General features: G+C 36.2%; 1 protein-coding gene across 4 annotated transcripts in view; it reads left to right on the top strand.

Annotated features, from left to right (window-relative positions):
• Nucleotides 1–20,401, top strand: part of DCAF6 (DDB1 and CUL4 associated factor 6) — a 100,691-nt gene that overhangs the window by 30,809 nt on the left and 49,481 nt on the right. For 2 of the 4 annotated variants that reach the window (XM_073899964.1, XM_025877482.2), the window contains exons 8-9: nucleotides 1,106–1,366; nucleotides 18,110–18,169. In XM_073899964.1, coding sequence (XP_073756065.1) covers nucleotides 1,106–1,366; nucleotides 18,110–18,169 — 321 coding nt within the window. The remainder of the gene's footprint in view (nucleotides 1–1,105; nucleotides 1,367–18,109; nucleotides 18,170–20,401) is intronic. The other 2 variants (XM_073899966.1, XM_025877483.2) reach the window with 1 other exon arrangement.

The raw sequence follows: 20,401 nt of genomic DNA on the forward strand, positions 1-20,401 counted from the left end.
TTTCAAAAACCCAAAATAAAAAATTATATTGAATTTTTCCATAAATGATTCTTATTAACCCCTTATTTCAATTAACTTTTAAAAAAATTCCTTGGACTGTGGATTTGCTTAAGAGTTATTGAATTTGTGCTTAAATTTAAAATAAGAAATATTTAAATCATGGTGATTAAAAGAGAAAACTTCATATTCTCTGATAGTTGTATTTTGCAAGACATGAACTAGATTAGTCCATTCCATCTTTCTTTTAATAACATCTAGACTTGAGGGAAAATTGTTAATGTTTATGGACTATTCCTAATTATTCCTTTGCAGATAGCACAAAGCCTAGCATAAGACATAGTAGACACTCAAGCCTTTTTAAATCATGACTGCATCATGTTAGTTTGGTGGTTAAGACATTATTGCTAATGAAGTAGGAATCAGGAACTTAATCTAATTCTGACCTATTTGTAACTTTACTCTTCCCAATAAGATTTTTCTTAAGTATTTACCAAAGATATTACGTTATAGAATGGAAATATATCAATAAAATTGATTCTCCTGGGCCCCTGGGTGGCTCAGTCGGTTAAGCATCTGACTCTTGATTTTGGCTCAGGTCATGATCTCAGGGTCATGAGACTGAGCCCTGTGTGGGGCTCTCTGCTTGCCGTGGAGCCTACTGAAGATTCTCTCTCTCCGTTTGCCCTCCCACCCCTGGTCTTGTGCATGCTCTCTCTCAAAAAAAAAATAAATAAAATCCATTCTCTGATTATCCAGTCATTAAATCAGAATCATCATCTTCAAGTTAAAGGGATTAGATGTTATTTATATATAGGCATTTTACAACCTATTATTAGCTTTGTCTAAATGAAGGTACCATATTGATCTTGAAAGACTGATTAACAACAGTGTTCTGTAGATAGATTTTTACCCCTTTGGTTAGCCTATTTGCTCAAAGGGATCAAACCACCACTGGGTGCTTTTGATATCCTGAAATTACGTGTTTCTCTGTGTGTGTTACATGTATGTACAAGTGTACATATATTTCTTGAACATATCTCTTTAGAGTAGCTGGTTTTGGAAAGCAGTTAGTTTTTGAATTTGCACTAACATGTGTTTTTTGAAGGTGGAACGAGCCAGTCAGATGTGTCTGCTCTTCCTGCGGTCCCATCAAGTACCGATTTGGAAGTGGGGGAAAGTGCAATGGAAGTAGATCCTTCAGCTGAACAGTCTCTTCAGCCTTCTACGTCCGCTGCAGTGTCAGCTCAGGTTCATTCGACATCCCCTTCTACAGAAAGCCCTCATTCTACTTCTTTGCTGTCTTCTCCAGACAATGAACAAAGGCAGTCTGTGGAGGCATCTGGACGCCATACGCATCATCAGTCTGGTGAGGATGCTACTCTTTCAATAGGCTGTGGTTCATCTGATGATTTCTGATAATGAATACTTCTTTGTGGGCTGGTTTGAAAGATACTAAATCACATGAACTTGTTCTTGCTGGAATAAATTAAAATGACATGTAATATGTGAACATGTAACTTAAACACAAACTTCAAGTGTGCCTAACTTGCATGAATTTAACAAATATCAGAATCTTCAGTTTACCTAAGACAAATCTTTAAAAAGTCTTTAAAAAAGACAAAAAAGGTACCAGCAGATAGTGTTTTGACATAGCTTCATGCAGTTGACTTAAAGATTACTTTTATAAGCCATTATAGACGAAAATGTCTTTCTAGACACTTGGTTGTACCTATATTATCAGTTCCTGTATTTATATTTTTTATTTTTCTTCACATCAGGAAATACTTTAAATACATTCTTTGTGGTAGATTTGATAACATCTCTTGTTGACAACATATACAATTTACCAAAAGATTTATTTCTCCTATATTTCCATGAAAAAGAATTGTTTTAACAAGTCCTTGTTAAAACAAGGTACTTGATATTAGTGGGAAAAAAATCAACTCCTAAAGTCTGTTAAAATACTGTTTTCCTCTCAATATTAAAACTCCTTATGTTCAACTCCCCCCCTCCCCAACTATGGAATGTACTAGTATTTATAACAGTAATTTTCAGCAGATATGACTATAATTTACTTCGCATTTTAAGTGTGTACACGTATTTATAATAACCACTAAGATTTTATTCATATTTTTCTTTGGGTTCTCCTAAAGAGGCATTTTGCTTGACATATAATAAAAAATATTAGCAACTAGAGATACAGCTGGCAGGCCTAAGGTAAAGCCTATAAAAAATTCCTAATAGCGTAACTGCCAAGCTGTCACTTTATTCTTGCTTCTCTGAAATCTGATATCAGATCACCAAATACAGGATGTTTTAAATTAGGCATTCTTTTATCATATATCCCATTTTTGGTAATTCATTTCAGTTTTTATGGACTAGAAGCCAGAGTCAGTTATGTAACTATTAAGACTTGTGCACAGTTTATCTGTAATAATAAGCTAAAGCTGAGCTTTAAAGTCAGGTTTTCCACTGTCTAATTGACATAGCATTTCAACTTATGAGAAAGTAAAATGTTTCGGAGTGTTTGGGAAGTAGGGACAGAATCAGTCCAAAGTTTGTCAAAGCAGGTAAAATTGGTAAAAAAAAAAAAAAAAAAAGAATTTTAAAGTAATAACATTCTTGGAAATATCCTTAAAGATTCTGATCAATTATAAGTTATCGGGAAAACTTAGCAAGAAGATTCCCTAGCTTATATTCATGTTCCACTGAATCCTAACTAATTCCAGTTGTTTTTTAAACACATTTCTGAGTAAAGTACTTAGTTTGGAATTTCATTTTTCTTTTTTGTTACAGATATTTAACACAATTAATATTGCATTTCAGATTGCTAAATCCCTTTCAGTATTTAATGTAAGTATTAAGTAGTCATTTGAATCATCAAAATAGAAAAAAATTTGTGATGATCATGCAGTCATTGTCTTGATCATTACTTGGCACCTTTGCCTGTAATTTTTTTAAAGAAGTTAAGGAAGTATTTTTAACTGGTCCCTACCGGTTGAAAGAATTTTGGTTGACTGCACTATGGAAAATCAGAATACTTCCATATTGCGAAGATAGGGTCAGTATTGAAGAAAATGATTTGATGTTAGATGTAATATCTAAAGATTATGCCTGGAATTGTTTTGACAACAAGCCTTTCATTATCCCAGAGTACAACATTTTAACAATAAGGACTTAACGAGTTTTTTCTGTTTTGTTTTGTTTTTCCAATCTCTTCTGCACTTCTAGGTTCAGATAGGTTTATGGATACTAAGAATTGTCCATGTGGTGGGGGGGGAGTATCATCTTAGAGCCATGATTTTTACTACAAACATACCTCATTTTATTGTGCTGTAGTTGTGTTTTGCGTATATTCTGTTTTTTACGCATTGAAGCTTTGTGGCAACCCTGTGTTGAGCTAGTCTATTGGCACTATTTTTCCAACAGTGTTTGCTCGCTTCACGTCTGTGTCACATTTTGGTAATTCTCACAATATTTCAAACCTCCTCACTATTATCATATTTGTTATGGTGATCAGTGATCAGTGATCTTCGATGTTACTATTGTCATTAATTTGGGGCATCACAAATGCCACCTACATAAGACAGTGAACTTGTTCGGCAAATGTATGTATGTTCTGAGTGCTCTACTGAACGGCTGTTCTCTTTCTCTCTCCCTTTTCTTGGGCCTCCCTATTCCCTGAGATATAACAATATTGAAATTAGGCCAATTAGTAACCCTAAAATGGCCTCTATGTGTTCAAGTGAAAGGAAAAGTCACACATCTCTCACTTTAAATAAAAAACTAAAAATGATTAAGCTTAGTGAGGAAGGCATGCTGAAAGCCTGGATAGGCAGAAAGCTAGGCCTTTTATGCCAAATAGCTAGTCAACTTGTGAATGCAAAGGAAAATTCTTGAAGGAAAATCAAAAGTGCTACTCCAGTGAACACACGAATGATAAACAAAACAGCTTTATCTCTGATATGGAGAAAGTTTTACTGATCTGAATAGAAGATCAAAACACCACAACATTCCCTAAGCCAAAGCCTAATCCAGAGCAAGGCCCTCACTCTCTTCAGCTTTGTGAAGGCTCAGAGAGATTAGGAAGCTTCAGTAGAAAAGTTTGAAGCGAGCATTTCCCATTCTGAAAATCCTAGGTCCCTTAAGATTTGTGCTAAATCTGCTCTGCCTGTGCTCTAGAAATGGAACAACAAAGCCTGGATGACAACACGTCTGTTTACAACATGGTTCACTGAATATTAAGTCCACTGTTAAGACCTACTGCTCAGACCTACTGCTCAGAAAAAGGATTCCTTTCAAAATATTCCTGCTCATTCACAGTGTATCTGGTTACCCAAGAGCTCTGATGAAGATGTACAAGATTAATGTTTTTATGCCTGCTGACACAACATCCATTCTGCAGCCCTTGGGTCAAGAGTCATTTTGACTTTCAAGCCTTCTTATTTAAGAAATACCTTCTGTAAGACTACAGCTGCCATAGAAAGTGATTCCTTCGATGGATCTGGGAAAGTAAATTGAAAACCTTCTGGAAAGGATTCCCCATTCTAGATGACATTAAGAATATTCATGATTCAGGGCACCTGGATGGCTCAGTCGGTTAAGTGTCTGACTCTTGATATCAGATCAGGTCTTGATCTCAGGGTTGTGAGTTCAAGCCCCACATTGGGCCCCACACTGGGCGTGGAGCCTACTTAAAAAAAAGAATATTCATGATTCATGGGAAGAGGTCAAAATATCAACGTTAACAGGAGTTTGGAAGAAGTTGATTCCAACCCTTGTGGATGACTTTGAGGGATTCAAGACTTCAGTGGAGGAAGTAACTGCAGATGGGGTGGAAATAGCAAGAACACTAGCGTGAGAAGTGGAGCCTGAAGATAGGACTGAATTGCCGCAATCTCAGGATCAAACTTAAACGGATGAGGAGTTGCTTCTTACGGATGAGCAAAGAAAGTGTTTCTTGAGATGGAATCTACCCCTGGTGAAGATGCTGTGAGGACTGTTGAAATGACAACAAAGGATTTAGGATATTCCATAAGCTTAGTTGATAAAGCAGTGGCAGGGTTTTGAGAAGATAGACTCCAATTTTGAAAGTTCTACTGCGGGTAAAATGCTATTAAATAATGTCACATGCTACAGAGAAATCATTAGTGAAAGAGTCAGTTGATGCCACAGCCATCCACCCTTCGGCAGCCTGATCGGTCAGCTGCCAAAAACTTCAAGGCAAGACTCTCCACCGGCAGAAAGATTATGACTCACTGAAAGCCCAGATGATGGTTAGCTTTTTTTTTTTTAGCAATGAAGTATTTTTAAATTGAGGTATGTATATTGTTTTTTAGACAGCATGCAATTGCACACTTAATAGATCACAGAATAGTGTAAACATAACTTTTATACACAGTAGGAAACTAAAAAATTCATCTGACCTGCCTTATTGGATATTCGCTTTATTGTGGTGCTGCGGAACCAAACCACAGTATCTTGGAGGTGTGCCTCTATTGCCTTGCATGGAGATAGAATGAAAAAGTATGCTTCTTGCCCTGCTGTGGATTCCTCTTTATGTAAATGTTTCCTTTTTGTCCCTTGTATTTCCTCTGTCACTTTTGCTGGGATGAAGGAAAGGGATGATGGAAATGTGAAAACTTGCCTGGCAAAATGCCATCTGTGAACCAAATTATTTGCCTTCTCTTAGTCTGCAACTCAGTCACTGAGTCGTGAAGAAAGTCACAACCACACATTTCATTGGGTTTTCAACACTGTGTCAGAGCAGTCTTTCAACACTGTTACTCAACAACTAGACAAAAGTGTTTAACACCTTCCTGTCTCTCCAACTTTTACCACTCCCCACTCCCCTTTACCCTCATCTCACCCCCCAGCTGATAACCTTCACACACACAGTGTGTGTAGGGGAAAGCACTCACTTTGCTGCTTTTGAATCTCCTGACATTCTCACATCCGTGATAGAAACAGACACATTTGGGGAAAAAGTGTGTCTGTTCCTGTCAAAGGCTAGCCAGTGCAATTGCCATCCCTTTCCAAATTCTCAGGGACTTTGCTTCTCTGCATCATTAGTATTGCCTTTTCTACTGCATTGATCCTTTCCCGCCTCAAATATGTTCTGTTATTACCTCCTTTCTTTAAAAAATCTCCCTTTGGGACGCCTGGGTGGCTCAGTTGGTTAAGCATCTGCCTTCGGCTCAAGTCATGATCCCAGGGTCCTGGGATCGAGTCCCGCATCAAGATCCTTGCTCAGTGGGGAGTCTGATTCTCCCTCTGCCTGCCACTCCCTCTGCTTGTGCACTCGTGCTCTCTCTCTCTTTCTCTCTCTCTATGACAAATAAGTAAATAAAATCTTAAAAAAAAAACTTCCTTTAAGTACCCCACACTCTCCCCCAGCCTTGTGTCTTTGCTCCTTTCATAATCAGTCTTCACAAGAGGTGCTCACATACCATCTCCATTTTCTGACCACCTTCCATCTCTTTGTCAACCAACTCCTGTCTGCCTTTCAGTTCTGTTTCCACTGAAGCTTTTGGTCAAAGTCACCAGTGACTTCTGTTAGTATCTTACTAGATTTTTTCATCCATTTGCATTTAACATAGTCTGATGCTCCTTTCTTGAAGCACTTCCTTTCTTGGCATCTGTGATACTACTTTGCCTACTTATTCTTATTACCAACTCTAGCTGGTTTTCAGTAATCACTGTTGATAGTTCTTGTTCTATTTACTTCTGACTATTTTGGTAGAACTCCTTAGTTTGCACTCTTTTCTCTGTTCTGTATCCCTGGGAGATTGCATCAATTCACATAGCTTTAATAGCTCCTCTAAGGTGAAGATTTCCAAATGTATGTCAACAATCTCATCTTCCACTTTGAGTTACAGACTCCTGTGTCCAGCTGCTCATTTGACCCTTCTTTTTAGTTATCTTTGGATATCTTAAGCTTAACATGTCCAAACTAAAACTTAATTTAGCCTCATATACTTCCCATCTGCTAACCGTCTTGGCTGTTTTATATTTTAGTAAATTTAAAACCACCTGCCCCATTTGCTTATTTTAACAGCCTATGTGTTATTCTTGATTCCTTGCTTTCCTTCATGTCCCACGCTCAGTCCATCAGCAAGTCCTGTTGGTTCTGCATCTAAAATAAATTCTTCTTCCATCTCACCATCATTTCTTGCCTGCTAATTGATCTCCCTGCATCTAGTCTACTCTCGCTCCCTTATCATTTATTCTCCATGCAACAGGCTGGTGAGTATTTTACAGTGTTAAATCATATTGTCTAACTTTGCTGTTTAAAACCCCTCAAAGACTTCTAATTGCATTTAGGAGTAGTACTACAAAAAAAAATTGGAACTTTTTACTGTGGATCTCTAAGAGCCTATGTGGCCTGGGTTTTGCCCACCTCTCTAACCTCGCTTCATAGCACTTTCTTAGTTCCCAGTGATCCTTATGCTCTACCTGCAGTAGTTTCCTTTATTCCCTTGAATGTGCCAAGTTCTCTTGTGCCTCTTTGTTTCTGACTCTGAGCCTTTGTATGTACTGTTCTCTGCACCAGAGAAGCTCTTCCCCCTGGTGTATCTCAGCCAACTCCTTTTCCTTTGTGTCTCAGTTTGAGTGTCCTTACTACCCTAGCCACATTCATCCTCCTTTACTAAAATAGTATTCTCTTGTGGATAGCCCTGTTTACTTCCTGAAAAGCACTTACTAAATTTTGTAATTATTTTGGGGCACCTGGCTAGCTCAGTTGGTGGAGCATGCAACTCTTGATCTTGGGGTCATGAGTTTGAGCCCTATGTTGGGCATGGAGCTTACTAAAAAAATAAAACAGAAGAAAATTTTTAATTATTTTGTTCATTTTGGATTGATTTATGACTTATTTCCTCTTTTTAGAATGGTTTTATTTTAATCTAGATAAAATAATATGATTAGAAAAGGTGGTTTCTTTGGATTGAATGGGATTATCAGCACATACAAAATTCACTTTGGAGTCTCACCTTGAGAAACGAGTCACCGAAGGGATCCATGTGTTTTTAATTAAATAGACCATTCAGACTATGAGCATTTAGTTTCTTTAAGATAGTATCCAATATGGCTCATCTGTGAATTCCTGCTTATTTACAAGTAATTGTCCAGATTTATAAATTTATGTAGGTCGTTTCAGAATCTTTATAGCTAAACTGACTTCTGTAGAAAAATTGTTGGGAACTAAGAACTCTGGTGTACAGCATAGCAAAGCAAACCTTTCAAAGACCAAATATCCGGATTACAGGTTCCTTAAAGGATGCCAGGGTCTATTTAGTCTAGGTAGAGGCGATACATAGATTAGAAACAAGTGGAAATTTTAGGTTAATGGTCACTTCGGGGAGACCAAAGAAGAGACCGGAGGAACTTGGAAGTCAGTAAAGGAGTGACAGTACTAAGAGAAAAATGCACAAGGTTCACCTGGACAAGAAGCAAGTTGGGATTGGAGGACAGATCCATAGCAGGCAGATAAAGTACCACCAAATTAGATATAGAAATAATCCAGTGTCCAGGACAAAAGACCCTGTGTATTGGAGAGGCAGGACATGACGTTAGAACCGAGTGGACCTTTGTTAGGTCAACTATAGTTTATTGTTCTCTTTCAGTGGTAGTTGAGTCATTAGGGAGATTAGTCTGGAGTCTTTCAGAAGAAAAGTATAGGGTAGGTTGTTTCAGGAGATGGAAGTATAAATTTCCTGTTAGCAATTCCTGACACGTTGTTGAGGGTTTTTTTGTTGTTTTTAAAATTCAACCCGAAGTAGTCATATATTCACTGTCCATTTTGATTCATGTTAACAAAAACTAATTTTCAATGTATTTATTCACATTATAAATTATATGTTTATACATTTTTTAAAAGGACGTAATGTGTGTGCATCTTACCTGCCTTTAATGTCTGAGACTGCTAGCAGTATCATTGTTTAGTCTGATTGTTTAGTCTGCTTAGTCTGGTTGGAATTTTTAATTTAATATTTGCCCTTCCTAGTTAGCTGTGTGGTGACTTCTTTCCATAGCCTCATTTTTTGTTTTAACCCAGGGGAGACAAAGCCACATACAACCAGCCTTAAAAGTAAACCAAATTGTTCTTTAAGAAGCACTAGAAGCATTGAATAAATAGTTCATGACATTATCATAACTAAATCTTGATTTTCTAAGTTATAGAGCATCACTGCTTGCACTTATTAGAGCCTGCTATTTATATGCTACATCACCTGGTGGGTCTAGGTGGATACTCTTCTATTCCCATAAAACATTTGGCAACATAAGAGTGAGGGTTTGGAACAACAATAAAGTCAGGTGAATTTTCTGTGATTTTTCTGTTTTCTTAGCAAAATTTGACATATATGTAGTCTCTTCATGGTAATTTCTTTTGAAGTGTAAAATAACAAACTTTGTGGGTGCATAATAATCATTTATTTTATATTGCTAAAAGCATTGCTGTTATGCTGTCAATTGATAAGGTGTATGTATATACCTAAAAAGAAGGCACTATGCCATTGAGCATCACTATTTATTGGTTAGTGAATACTGTTCTGCTTGGTACTGGAGAATTTTCTAGAAAGAACTAGCATTGAGAGACTATGATGATACTTGAATTGTTTGCTAAATCTTAACTGCCAATTGAGTGACCGAATAAAATTCTTTGTAAGTAGAGGTCATGGTAACAAGATGTTAGTATCTCTGGCCTGATTGATTTGTGAAACAATAAAACAAATTTGCACCCTTATAATCTATGTAAACGAGGCTGAAAGTTGTTTGGTAGTTGGTGTAATTTGCTGCCAGTGTCACCAAGAGACACAAAATTCCTTGTATCCCCCACCATCAAATCAGCAACTGTTGAATCTCTGCCTTGCCTTTGGTTATAATGGATGAAGTTTTTACTTAAAACCAGTTCCATTCCTCCTCAGGCGTCTGGGTGGCTCAGTTGGTTAAGCGTCTGCCTTCGGCTCAGGTCATGATCCCAGCGTCCTGGGATCAAGTTCCTCATCAGGCTTCCTGCTCAGTGGGGAGTCTGCTTCTCCCTCTACCCCTCCCCCCTGCTTGTCATCTCACTCTCTCTCTCTCTCTCTCAAATAAATAAATAAAATCTTTAAAAAAAAAAAAAAACAGAAACAACAGTTCATCCTCTTACCCACTGCAGCTCGTCTCTTTTGGTCTACTTAAGGACATCATTCTTGCATTTGCTCACTTCATTTCATGAATCATCTTTTTTCCTTCCCTCAATTAAACATTGTCCATCAGCATACAAATATACGTGTTATCTCCCAAACTAAAACTAGCAAACCTCCCCACCAACAGTCTTCCAATTTCTCTGTTCTTATTAGCAACAAGTCTACTTCATTACCTCCTCTTTCTCTCGAACCTGTACCAGTTGGATTTTGGCCCCTGTGATTTCTGCGGAAACAGCTCTTGTCAAGGTCAGCAATGACTTCCAAGGTGCAAAAGCCAGTGATTAGTTCTCAGTATCTTTTTCGTTGTATCAGCAGCCTTCAACACAGTTGCTCCCTCCATCCTTCCTGATTTACTTCTGTCCAAGCCTACAGATTGTGCTCACTCAGTCCTCCAATCTTCTCACTGGCTTCTCCTTCTTACTCTACCCAGAGATTTTTCTTCCTGTTAAATATTGGAGTATCCCAGAGTTCAGTTCTTAGACGTCTTTATTATCACTTACACTCTAGGTGGCTTCAAGTAACATCACCAGTGATATCCAATTTACTAGTGAATTCTAGACTGTTATATTCAGTCCCTACTCAGGGTCTCCCCTGGGATATCTGTTAGTTTTCCTCTTCCCTCTGCTACTACTTGTTCTTCCCTTTCCCCTGTCACAATAAATAACAGCTCTTACTTTTCTTGTCACGTGGGCCAAAAACTCTGGGACCATGCTACATCTCAACTATCAGCAAATTCTTCTGCCATTACCTGTAATATATATCCCACCCCGAGACACACTTCCTCCTCTGAGCGTTTGCACTTGCTCTTCTCTCTCCCTGGAACACTTCCTTCAGATACCCGTGTGGTTTACTCCCTCAGTCCTTGAGGTCTTTGTTAAAAATCACCTTATGAGAGAAGCCTTCTTTAATGACCACACAGAAAAGAGCAACCCGTCCTCCACTACCTCTGTCCCCCTTACCTCAGCCTGTCCAGTTTACTTCACAGCAGTTGTCCCTGTTTGACACAAACACATACATGTATATTACATATGTGTGTGTGTGTGTTTCACTGATGTCTTTCTTCCTTTCAGAACATAATCTCCACATGAGTAGGGACTATTTTGTTCAATATTTTTTTTTATTCCCAGAGCCAAAAACAGTTCCTCCTATATAGTAGGCACTCAAATATATCTGCAGAATTCTATGTTGTATTTCTACTTTTATCTATGACTGTTGCTTTAAGAAAATATTAAGGATTATGTAAATATTTTTAGCTTAAAAAAAGTAAATGACAATTCCAACATGGAGAGATTTTAGCTGAAAAGTGTGTAACTTTGACTTTTTAAAGAGTTCTTCATTAATAAATTCCAAGACTGTTTAAAAATGCATAATTTTTCCTAATTTTAATTGAATTTTAATTATTATATGATTGAAGCTAGTAATTTGTGTATAGATTAGAAAACTGATATTTTTCAATTTTCCTTATTATGATTTTGTTAGAAAAAGATGAAATTAGTGAAGAAAGGAATATTCATTTTAAAATGTTTTGTCATGGAAGACTTTATTTTCATTCTATTTTGTTACTTAAATATTCTTAGAGAACTATATGTGTATAATTCATTATAGTTCAACAGAAGCGTTCAAGTATGTCAGTGTGTGTAGTTTATCTCCTAACTTAATGATCAGTCATTTTTTATAAGTAATTTGTTTTTAGTATTCCTCCATGAGACATGTCTTTTATTTATATCCTTCTCTCTTTAATATGTAATCAAATTCTTACTGTTTCCTATTTGATTGCTATCTTTTCACCTTTCTTTCCCTATCTGTGTCAGAATTTTTAAGGGGGCCTGAGATAGCTTTGCTCCGCAAGCGCCTACAGCAACTGAGGCTTAAGAGGGCTGAGCAGCAGCGGCAGCAAGAACTAGCTGTGCGCACCCAGCAACAGCCTTCCACTTCTGATCAGTCTTCTCAGGAGGGCTCTTCACAGCACCCTCAGCCTTCAGGTTATTAATGTCAAGTGTCCTCAAGCAGCTGGTCGAGTTGGTTTTTTAACACTGCTACTGTGTAACAAGATGCTTCCCTTTTCCCCTTCAAAAAGAGCTGATGGGGCTTGCAGCTTATCCTTCCCCTTCTTGCATATGGTGGTGTTCATCATTCCATGGCTAAAGGGACACGTTTTGGCAGCAGTGTTTGCCAGAGAGATCAATATAAAATAATCCATTATTTTATTTGTCCTATTTCTGGGAGGGGGCAGATGTTTATTACTTTTATAGCTAATGAACTACTTTCTAATCATCTAGTGAATTCAGAGCCTGCTTTGATATTTTTATTGAAATTTCTTATATGCTGAAATGATATCTATGCTTTTGGCCCCTCGTTCTCTTCTTCTTTTGTTTTTCCTTTGAAAATTAACCAGTATTCCTGTGAATGTTAGTAATACTAGATTTTAGAATTATAGTGTTGTTTGGCCATACCAGCATGCTGACTCAGTTACCCTCTTCTGTAATTATTTGAAAATTTTCAATATTTGCTTACTTATTCCTTGTATACATAATCAACTTTCTGATATATAGGGCAGCAGAAATACCCCCCAGTCTCTTGTTCCTGTTCTGATGCTATAAAACTCTATAAGACAGTGATAATCGGTGCCACTCTCTTTTTCTTTGAGCATTTTAATGGCCTAGTTTGTTTATGGCCAGCAAGCTCATGATGCTCAACAAACATTTGTTGATAGAATTAATGAAAGATATAGCATAAAATAATTTGTCAGTTTAATTCTTTCAATATGGATATTAGGTACTATATATCCTATTCTATAGGTATTACATAGTAAGTGCTACAAATCTTTGTTTAGGAACTAGAGTGTGTCTGAGTTCTCATACTAATGGAATTGTGATACTTTGATGTACTACTTTGTTTTGCCACCCAAAGGAGTGAGGAGTTAGAGTATTTATTAATTACTTTGAGAACTCTGATTTAATTGCTTGAAATTTGTTTGTATATTGGTAGAACTGAACAACCTCCACTTTATAAATATCTGTTTTATGTGCTGATAACAAAAGCACATTATATAATATGGTGAAATAAAATAGATTTAAGTAACTGTAATATAGATGTGATTGGAATAAATTCTGGACCTGATTTTTAATTCAGTAGAGGGAATATCAGCCAAGCAAAGATGTCTCTGACCATTTTTTTCCTATACTTAAAACTAACTGGAGAATTTGGTTAAATTACAGTCATGACATTTAATAATAAGACATTTTGCTATGATTTTGTGCTATATATAAAACTCTAGCTTAAGTGTTTCAAAAGGGAAAATATGCGACATAAAAACCAAATAAGGAAGTTAAAATACACCTACATATGTACATATTTTTAAAATACTGAAATTTAGCAGGTAACAAACCAAATATTAAAGTGAGTTTGAGTATAAAATATAAAACTGTCTACATTAGCAGGAAAGAAATGAAATGTACATTGTAGAGATTAGAAAAATATTTTTAGACTCAACCTTTCATATCTAGCTTACCAATTTAAAGTGAAGCAGGTTCTTTTTTTTACAGCCAGAAAGCTTGAGAGTGATTATGTGGCCTCTGTGAAATAAGATGCTATTTTACCAACTCTGAGTATCCTTCTCATTAAATAGTATGTATTTTGGTAATCAGTCTATTTGTGGTAATCTTTAAAAAAGCTAAAGTTCAGTAGACACCTTGCCCCATTTTGAGGTTGAGAAACGTGTTACCTTTACTTTGTTTCTAAACCACATATTGGGGCCCCTCAGACTGTCTACATGGCCAGTAGTAGAGTCCTTTAGTGCTAACAGTCAGTGTATGTTGCTCCCTTCACTTCCTCTATATCATATGCTTTTAACATAGCATTCATGTGAGACCCTAGTAAGTCTAATCTGTGACGTGTCCTGGGTTCATTTCATAATTCCACTTTTATTCTGTCCTCACTTGTGATAGGAACGCTATTTAGTAATTAAATAAGATAAAGTTAAACCATGCATAGTTTGTTACAAAGAACAACCAATAGAATCTATATATTTTGTCCATTTAGTAAATCTTGGATATGAGGAAAAATGAATAGACTTAATGCAAAATTTGTCTTTTCAGAACACACAAAGTATAAAAATACAGAATAGGAATTAGATTTATGAAATTCAACAGGGAGATAGTTTTTATTTGAGTAACAAAATATGTTCTTAAACTTAATGAGTAAGCACAATATCGTCTGTTTATTGTGGACATAAATTGATCCACCATAGCTAACTTCTAATAATTTTATTTTTCAAAGTCAGAATATATTACTTTAAAATATTTTTTTAAGCTAAAAACAAAAATGCATTTTTTCTTAGGCTTTTAGAAAATACATCATAACTTATTTCTGGGCTTTCAGTGATTTTTTTTTTTTTTTTTACCATAAAGAGATGAATTTGCCTTCATCAGATTACTGCTTGTGTACTAGACTGGTTGAGTTCTTGTCCTGTTCCTATGACTAGATTAGCTTGGACAGGTCATTTGGCTGCTTTATGTCTCAGTTTCCCAATTACTGATTTATTTAGATAGTGTGGCCTGTCATGATTTACAGATAGCATAGGATGAGGTAGACAGTACTGTATAAAATTTTTATACTCCTAAGTAGAGCAGTACACATAATAATGTACTATCTTAATTATAGTATCTTTCACTTACTACCTCATATCACAGCCATATACAGTTGATAGCATTCAGGGTTTTGAATGAGCTATAAAGACAAATGCCATAAACAGCTATGGCAGAGGCAGTCAGCGTATTGCTGATTTTAAACCCAACTCTTTTTTTCCATTTCAGGTCCCCCGAAGTCATGGGTTGCTGGCTCCTGCTCAGAGTGACAACCCCCTGTGGAGTCTGCTGTACTGGCTCGACCACCACAGAGCCCCACTGGAGCATGGAGCCAGCCTAGAGAGGGTCAGGTAGGAACTGTTTTTTCACTTTATGGCACGGTTTTGCTGATTGGAAAAGAAAAAAGTAATTTTTATACCCCAAAAGGGTATAAAACATTGGTGATTATTTTTGAAAAAGGGCTTTTCAAAACTGAGCCATATTGGAAAAAATCAGCACTTACCCGATCCTGTGCAAGCAGGCTCTGTACTACATCCAGTTTCCCACAGTCCCGTGACGACAGTCACATGTAGCACTTCTCAAATGGGTGCATTTGATCCTGTTTTTAGTGTTAATAGCATAAGTAGTTTGTAAATCAGATATGATGTCGATCTAGTTCTTTAGTTCTTAGCTACCGTTAATGATAGACTCCTGAGCACTTCAGGCATGGGAATATGCTCCATAGTTTTCAGAACAGCTTCCTATCATTATTTCTCATTCAATATCATGTTTCTGAAAAACAGGCTAGTAATAATAACATTAATTGACCCTTTCCTGTGTGCTATCTAAGTAGTTTACATGGATCATCTCATTAAGTCTTCACAAGAACAGGATGCGGTAGATACTGTGATTATCCCCATTTTACAGATGGAGAAACTGAGACATATAGACCTCAAATGACTTGTTCAGGATTACAGTATTACTGAGTAGAAAAGCCAGAATTGAACCCAGAAGTCTGGCTGATGAGTACTTGTTACTTACCTTTAAGACTATAATTACTTATTTTGTCTACGATTGAAAAAATTCTGATGAGAAAATTTAGAAAATTCTAAAGAGTTTTTTCATGACCAAAACACAAATTTTTATTTTAAATATACAGAAATTGGCCCTGAGACGCCTTGAGCTCAGCACTGAATGACTTTTTGCCTAAAGTTTATCTCTACCTTAAAAATAATAATTCTAAACACTTCCAATAAGCGGACCAACCATATTGGATTTTGTAATAAATTATCAGCAGACCATATGGTCTGACTTTTACCTTGTAATGGTGCTTTCTGAAAGATATTTTACGGGGAAATGGAGTAGAGCACATATTCTAGATCCTTCATCAATGTGTTTTTTAAAGCCATATTCTTTCCTAAACTCTATCTAAAAAATTAAATAAGGTGCACTTTATTTTATAAGATTTGTACATTATATAATATTTATGGAAAAATTAAATATTCAATAAAAGATTACCTACCTAGAGAGTTGATAGTTTTCTGAGGGCTCTTAATTATAAATAAGAGCACAAGGAAATGTATAACAAATACAAAGAGACAAAAAATATTTCGTAAGATACTTCCTAGGAGGATTTTCCAATATTTATTTTACTGTGACTCAAATTTTTGTTATGTTTTTCTTTACTGTAGGGAATATAATTTTGGTTTTTTATAAAGACCAACTTATCTGTTCTTAAAAAACAACATAGGTAGGAATGTTGTATCTAACTCTAAAATGGATAAACAAGTCTTATAAAGGAAAGTAAAGCATGGGTAGATTCAGGAACTGACTGAAATACTATCATTCTTTCTTTCTTTTTTTTTGGTGTTGTACAGATTTGTTGAACTGAATGTTCTGATGAAGAGGTGATAAGTAAGGATAAGTCAAAGCTATTATTCAGATGATGATCATGCTTTATCAAAATCTAGTAATACCCTGAGCAAACAGTTGTATCAGAAGGTAGATGATTTAAAGTTGATAGGAGTGGTCCCAGTAGCAAGATTCAGATTTTTAAATTTAGAAATTGAAGCAATCAAGTGATAAAAAATTGCTAAGAATCCAAGATATGTTGGAAAACTTTTCTTAGCTATCAAGTTAAGGACACTCTCAATTCAAAATATTTTATCTACTTTTGGGGGAATGAAGCCATGATGAATAGTAGCTGGTGATTATCCAAAAGTGCAGGGTTTTTGTTTTATTAATATTTGCTAAGAACTGGAGCACAGGATATTAGAAACCAAGAATTATTCTTACATTTAGGAGAGAGCTGTGCTTATTATCCACGTGTTCCCTTCTCATCTCGCCCTACTGGGACACTGGGGCCCAAGCCAGGGCTTGGTAGCCATCTCCTTCTATTCCCCAGTGCCTTGCTTAGGTTACTAGGTCCCTAGGATGACCAGGAAGAAAGGAGAAGCTTAGATCGAAAAATGTCACATAGTTAATTATTGTCAGAACCAGGTTTAGAATCAAAACTCCCTAACCCCAGACCAGTGCTCTTTCTATTTTATCATGCTGCCTTTCTTTATATCAGTGTTTTCCAAACAATAGAACACATTTATAAGACAAATTCTTACACAGAAACTCAGTGCATCAAAAGGATAAAAAATTAAATGTTCTATTTAAAGCCAGGGTGGAAAGCATGAAGCTCAGACCATTAAGCCTACTCCTTTCCTCTCTTTTTCTTTTCCCACCAGGCCCCTAAAGAAACCTAAGCCTTCAACAGAGTACAGTTTTAATATGCACAACATATCTTAGAGTTTTAAAAATTATCTGTGTTTCTGTAATGGCAATTACTTCATTGAATTTTTCTCTTATAAACCATTTTCTTTGTCTGACATCTTCACTTGAGCTCCTATTTTCAGCTCAGGGTACTACAACCAGCATCTAGCAAAGTGTAGCGAGCATCTCATTTCATGCTTTGAATCCTCCAGTCCAGAATGAAAGCCTTCTTTAAGGAGCTGGAAAGGGGTTTGAGAAGGGGAAGGAGTCTTCTGTTTAGTGAAGGAGATACTCTAGTTCTATTTTATCTACCTTGTACCTTGTGCCTGTGCTAAATTTGAATTTGATAAAAGGTGTATGCATGGAAGTAGAAGAATATTTTCTTAACTCATTCTCAACGTTGCTAAATGCTTACGTGGAATAACCTATCTTAAGCACATGGCCCCGCTTACTCACTGCTTGGGAAATATACCCCAGTACTTACTTCTATTCCCTACCCTTATACATTTGTTTCTTAAGCTTAGAGTTGATCATGACATTGCTGTGCAGTTTTCTGCTGCTTACTTTTAAGTTGAAATCTCATTTTTGTTTCAGATTCTCCTTCTTCTGTGGTTAACAAACAGCTCGGATCCATGTCACTTGACGAGCAACAGGGTGCGTGCAACAGGAGATGCGCTATGCCCATCCATCCGTAGTTTTATTGCAATGCATAAACCAAGCTCTCTCTCTCTTTTTCATAGCGTTTCATTTTGATTATGGTCTAATAGTCAGTATTTTGTGGGCTAAATTACCCTAGGTGGTATTGTGTACAAAGGACTTCCCTGGCCTCAAATTATTTTCTACATAAACTAAGTTAATTTCTACCTTTGGTCCCATGTGCCAACTCTAAATTCTCTTTTTATAATAATATTGTAATGGATATAAGCTATATCCATTTTTTAAAATTCTAGGTATCATAAAATTGTGTACAATTGTGAATGTGAGGTTACCATATTATCTAGTGGCTGATTTAGAAAAGGTTATATTATACAGTAATATTCTGTATTACCAAATGGCTATTGTTAATGATACTTGGTTTTATGTCTCACTTATCCAGCGGTCAAACTCCTGATAGCTTTAACTATAAGGAATACAATTATGAACTCAGAGATAAGCTTTGGAGCCATCAATCAGAAGGGAAAATCGCTTCCACTAGTACTTGCACTTTTTGTAGTAGGAGAGGAGTGAAATCAACCTGAAAGCTGTGAGCATAGCCTCATGAGGTAGACAGGTTACTTACTTATCAGGTTTTATTACTAGCGGAGCAAATACAGCACAGGGATGGATTGGTAGAGGAAGACATTCTGAAAATAAGAAGGGGAAGCTGAAAAGAAGGATCGAAAGAGGAAGACTATAAAAAAATAAACAAACAGGCTGTTAGAAGTAGGGCAAACAGCTTTACTGTTGCCCCTCAGAATTCCCTGGCCGATTCTAAATGTATTGTGATGCAGAGGGTAAAAAAAAGTTGATGTTAAGTTATCAAGAATAACTTCGATAATATTCACTATTCTCTATTTAAAAAGACAGCTGATCATTTAATAGACCTTATAAATATTTTTCAAAAAATTGGAAAAAAAAACTCAGCTGTAAGGCCATAAGCTTTAGTTGGCTGAAAGTTTATACATGTAGGATGACTCATTTGCTGATAGTATTTGGGAAATTAAATGTTGCTGAAGTAGTGTGAAATAGATCTAATTTTAGCTATCTTCTTGGAGACATATTCAGAAACTAATTTTAAAATAAATTACTTCTGATCTTAAATTAATCTCTATAGACCTGAGATGACAAGTGTTGCTGGAGGTTTTTCTGTTTTTGAGAATGAATGAATGATGAATGAGTTGGTGAATGAATTTGAGAACTAAGAAATTAAACACATTTTATCTATATACATTTATTGTAGAGGTATTAACAGTGATGAATAACTCCCTTAAGGTAAAGTACAGTTATATCATAATATATTGTACTATTGTTTAAAGCCACTCTCTAATCAAATAATCTTTTTTGTAAGGATATATGAATGTAAATAGTATATCACTACCAGAGAGTTTATAGCCAGATTCATATTCTGTTCATCACATAGGATAATTTCCATTGATTACATTGAATATTTTATTCAATTTAAGTTGGTACTTAATTTACTTATGGTATGGATATGGCAGAAAGAGATGAATAAAGGATAACTTTCAGATTTTTGGATCAAGGTCTGGGTGAATGATGATGCCGCTTAACTAGGGTAGACTTGTCTGGAGGCAGAAATCAAGAGGTTCTCTCTTTTTCTGGCTTAAACTATGATACGCCTTTTAGTCATATCAGTAGAAATGTTATATAAAAGGGCAAGTATTGAGCAGGCTTGGCAGAAGCTGCATTGTAATAGACCATCATCAATGAACTGTGTAGTTCTCTACACAGTGTAAGTCCTCTGAGCAGAAATAAATTAAAGGTGAATAGTATATCCAAGTGAATTAAATCCTGAGCTTTTCTTTTTACGTGCCTTTTTGTTTAGCAGGATTACATCTTTTAAAGTTCTTGGGACTTCTACATCCCAGGCTTGTATTACCTAAAAATAACTTCTATAAAAATTAGTGAAACTGCCCACCACTGTCCTTCTCACCTGGACTAACAGAATCACCTCTTACCTGGGCTCCTTGTATCCACTCAGGCTATATAGCCTGTTTCCCAGCAAAAGCCAGAGTGAACTTTTAAAAACATAAATCTAATCATGTCCTTCATCTATGTAAAACTTTTTAATTGTATCCCTTTGCCCTTCAAAACAGCCTAAACCCATACCTTGGTTTATAGAGCCCTATGTGACCTCCTGGCCCTTGTCTCTCCAGCCTTATCTCAGGA

The sequence above is a fragment of the Callorhinus ursinus genome, unplaced genomic scaffold (genome assembly GCF_003265705.2).
Source record: "Callorhinus ursinus isolate GAN/ISIS: 27379988/994484 unplaced genomic scaffold, GSC_fseal_2.0 scaffold13, whole genome shotgun sequence".
Classification (NCBI taxonomy): Eukaryota; Metazoa; Chordata; class Mammalia; order Carnivora; family Otariidae; genus Callorhinus; species Callorhinus ursinus.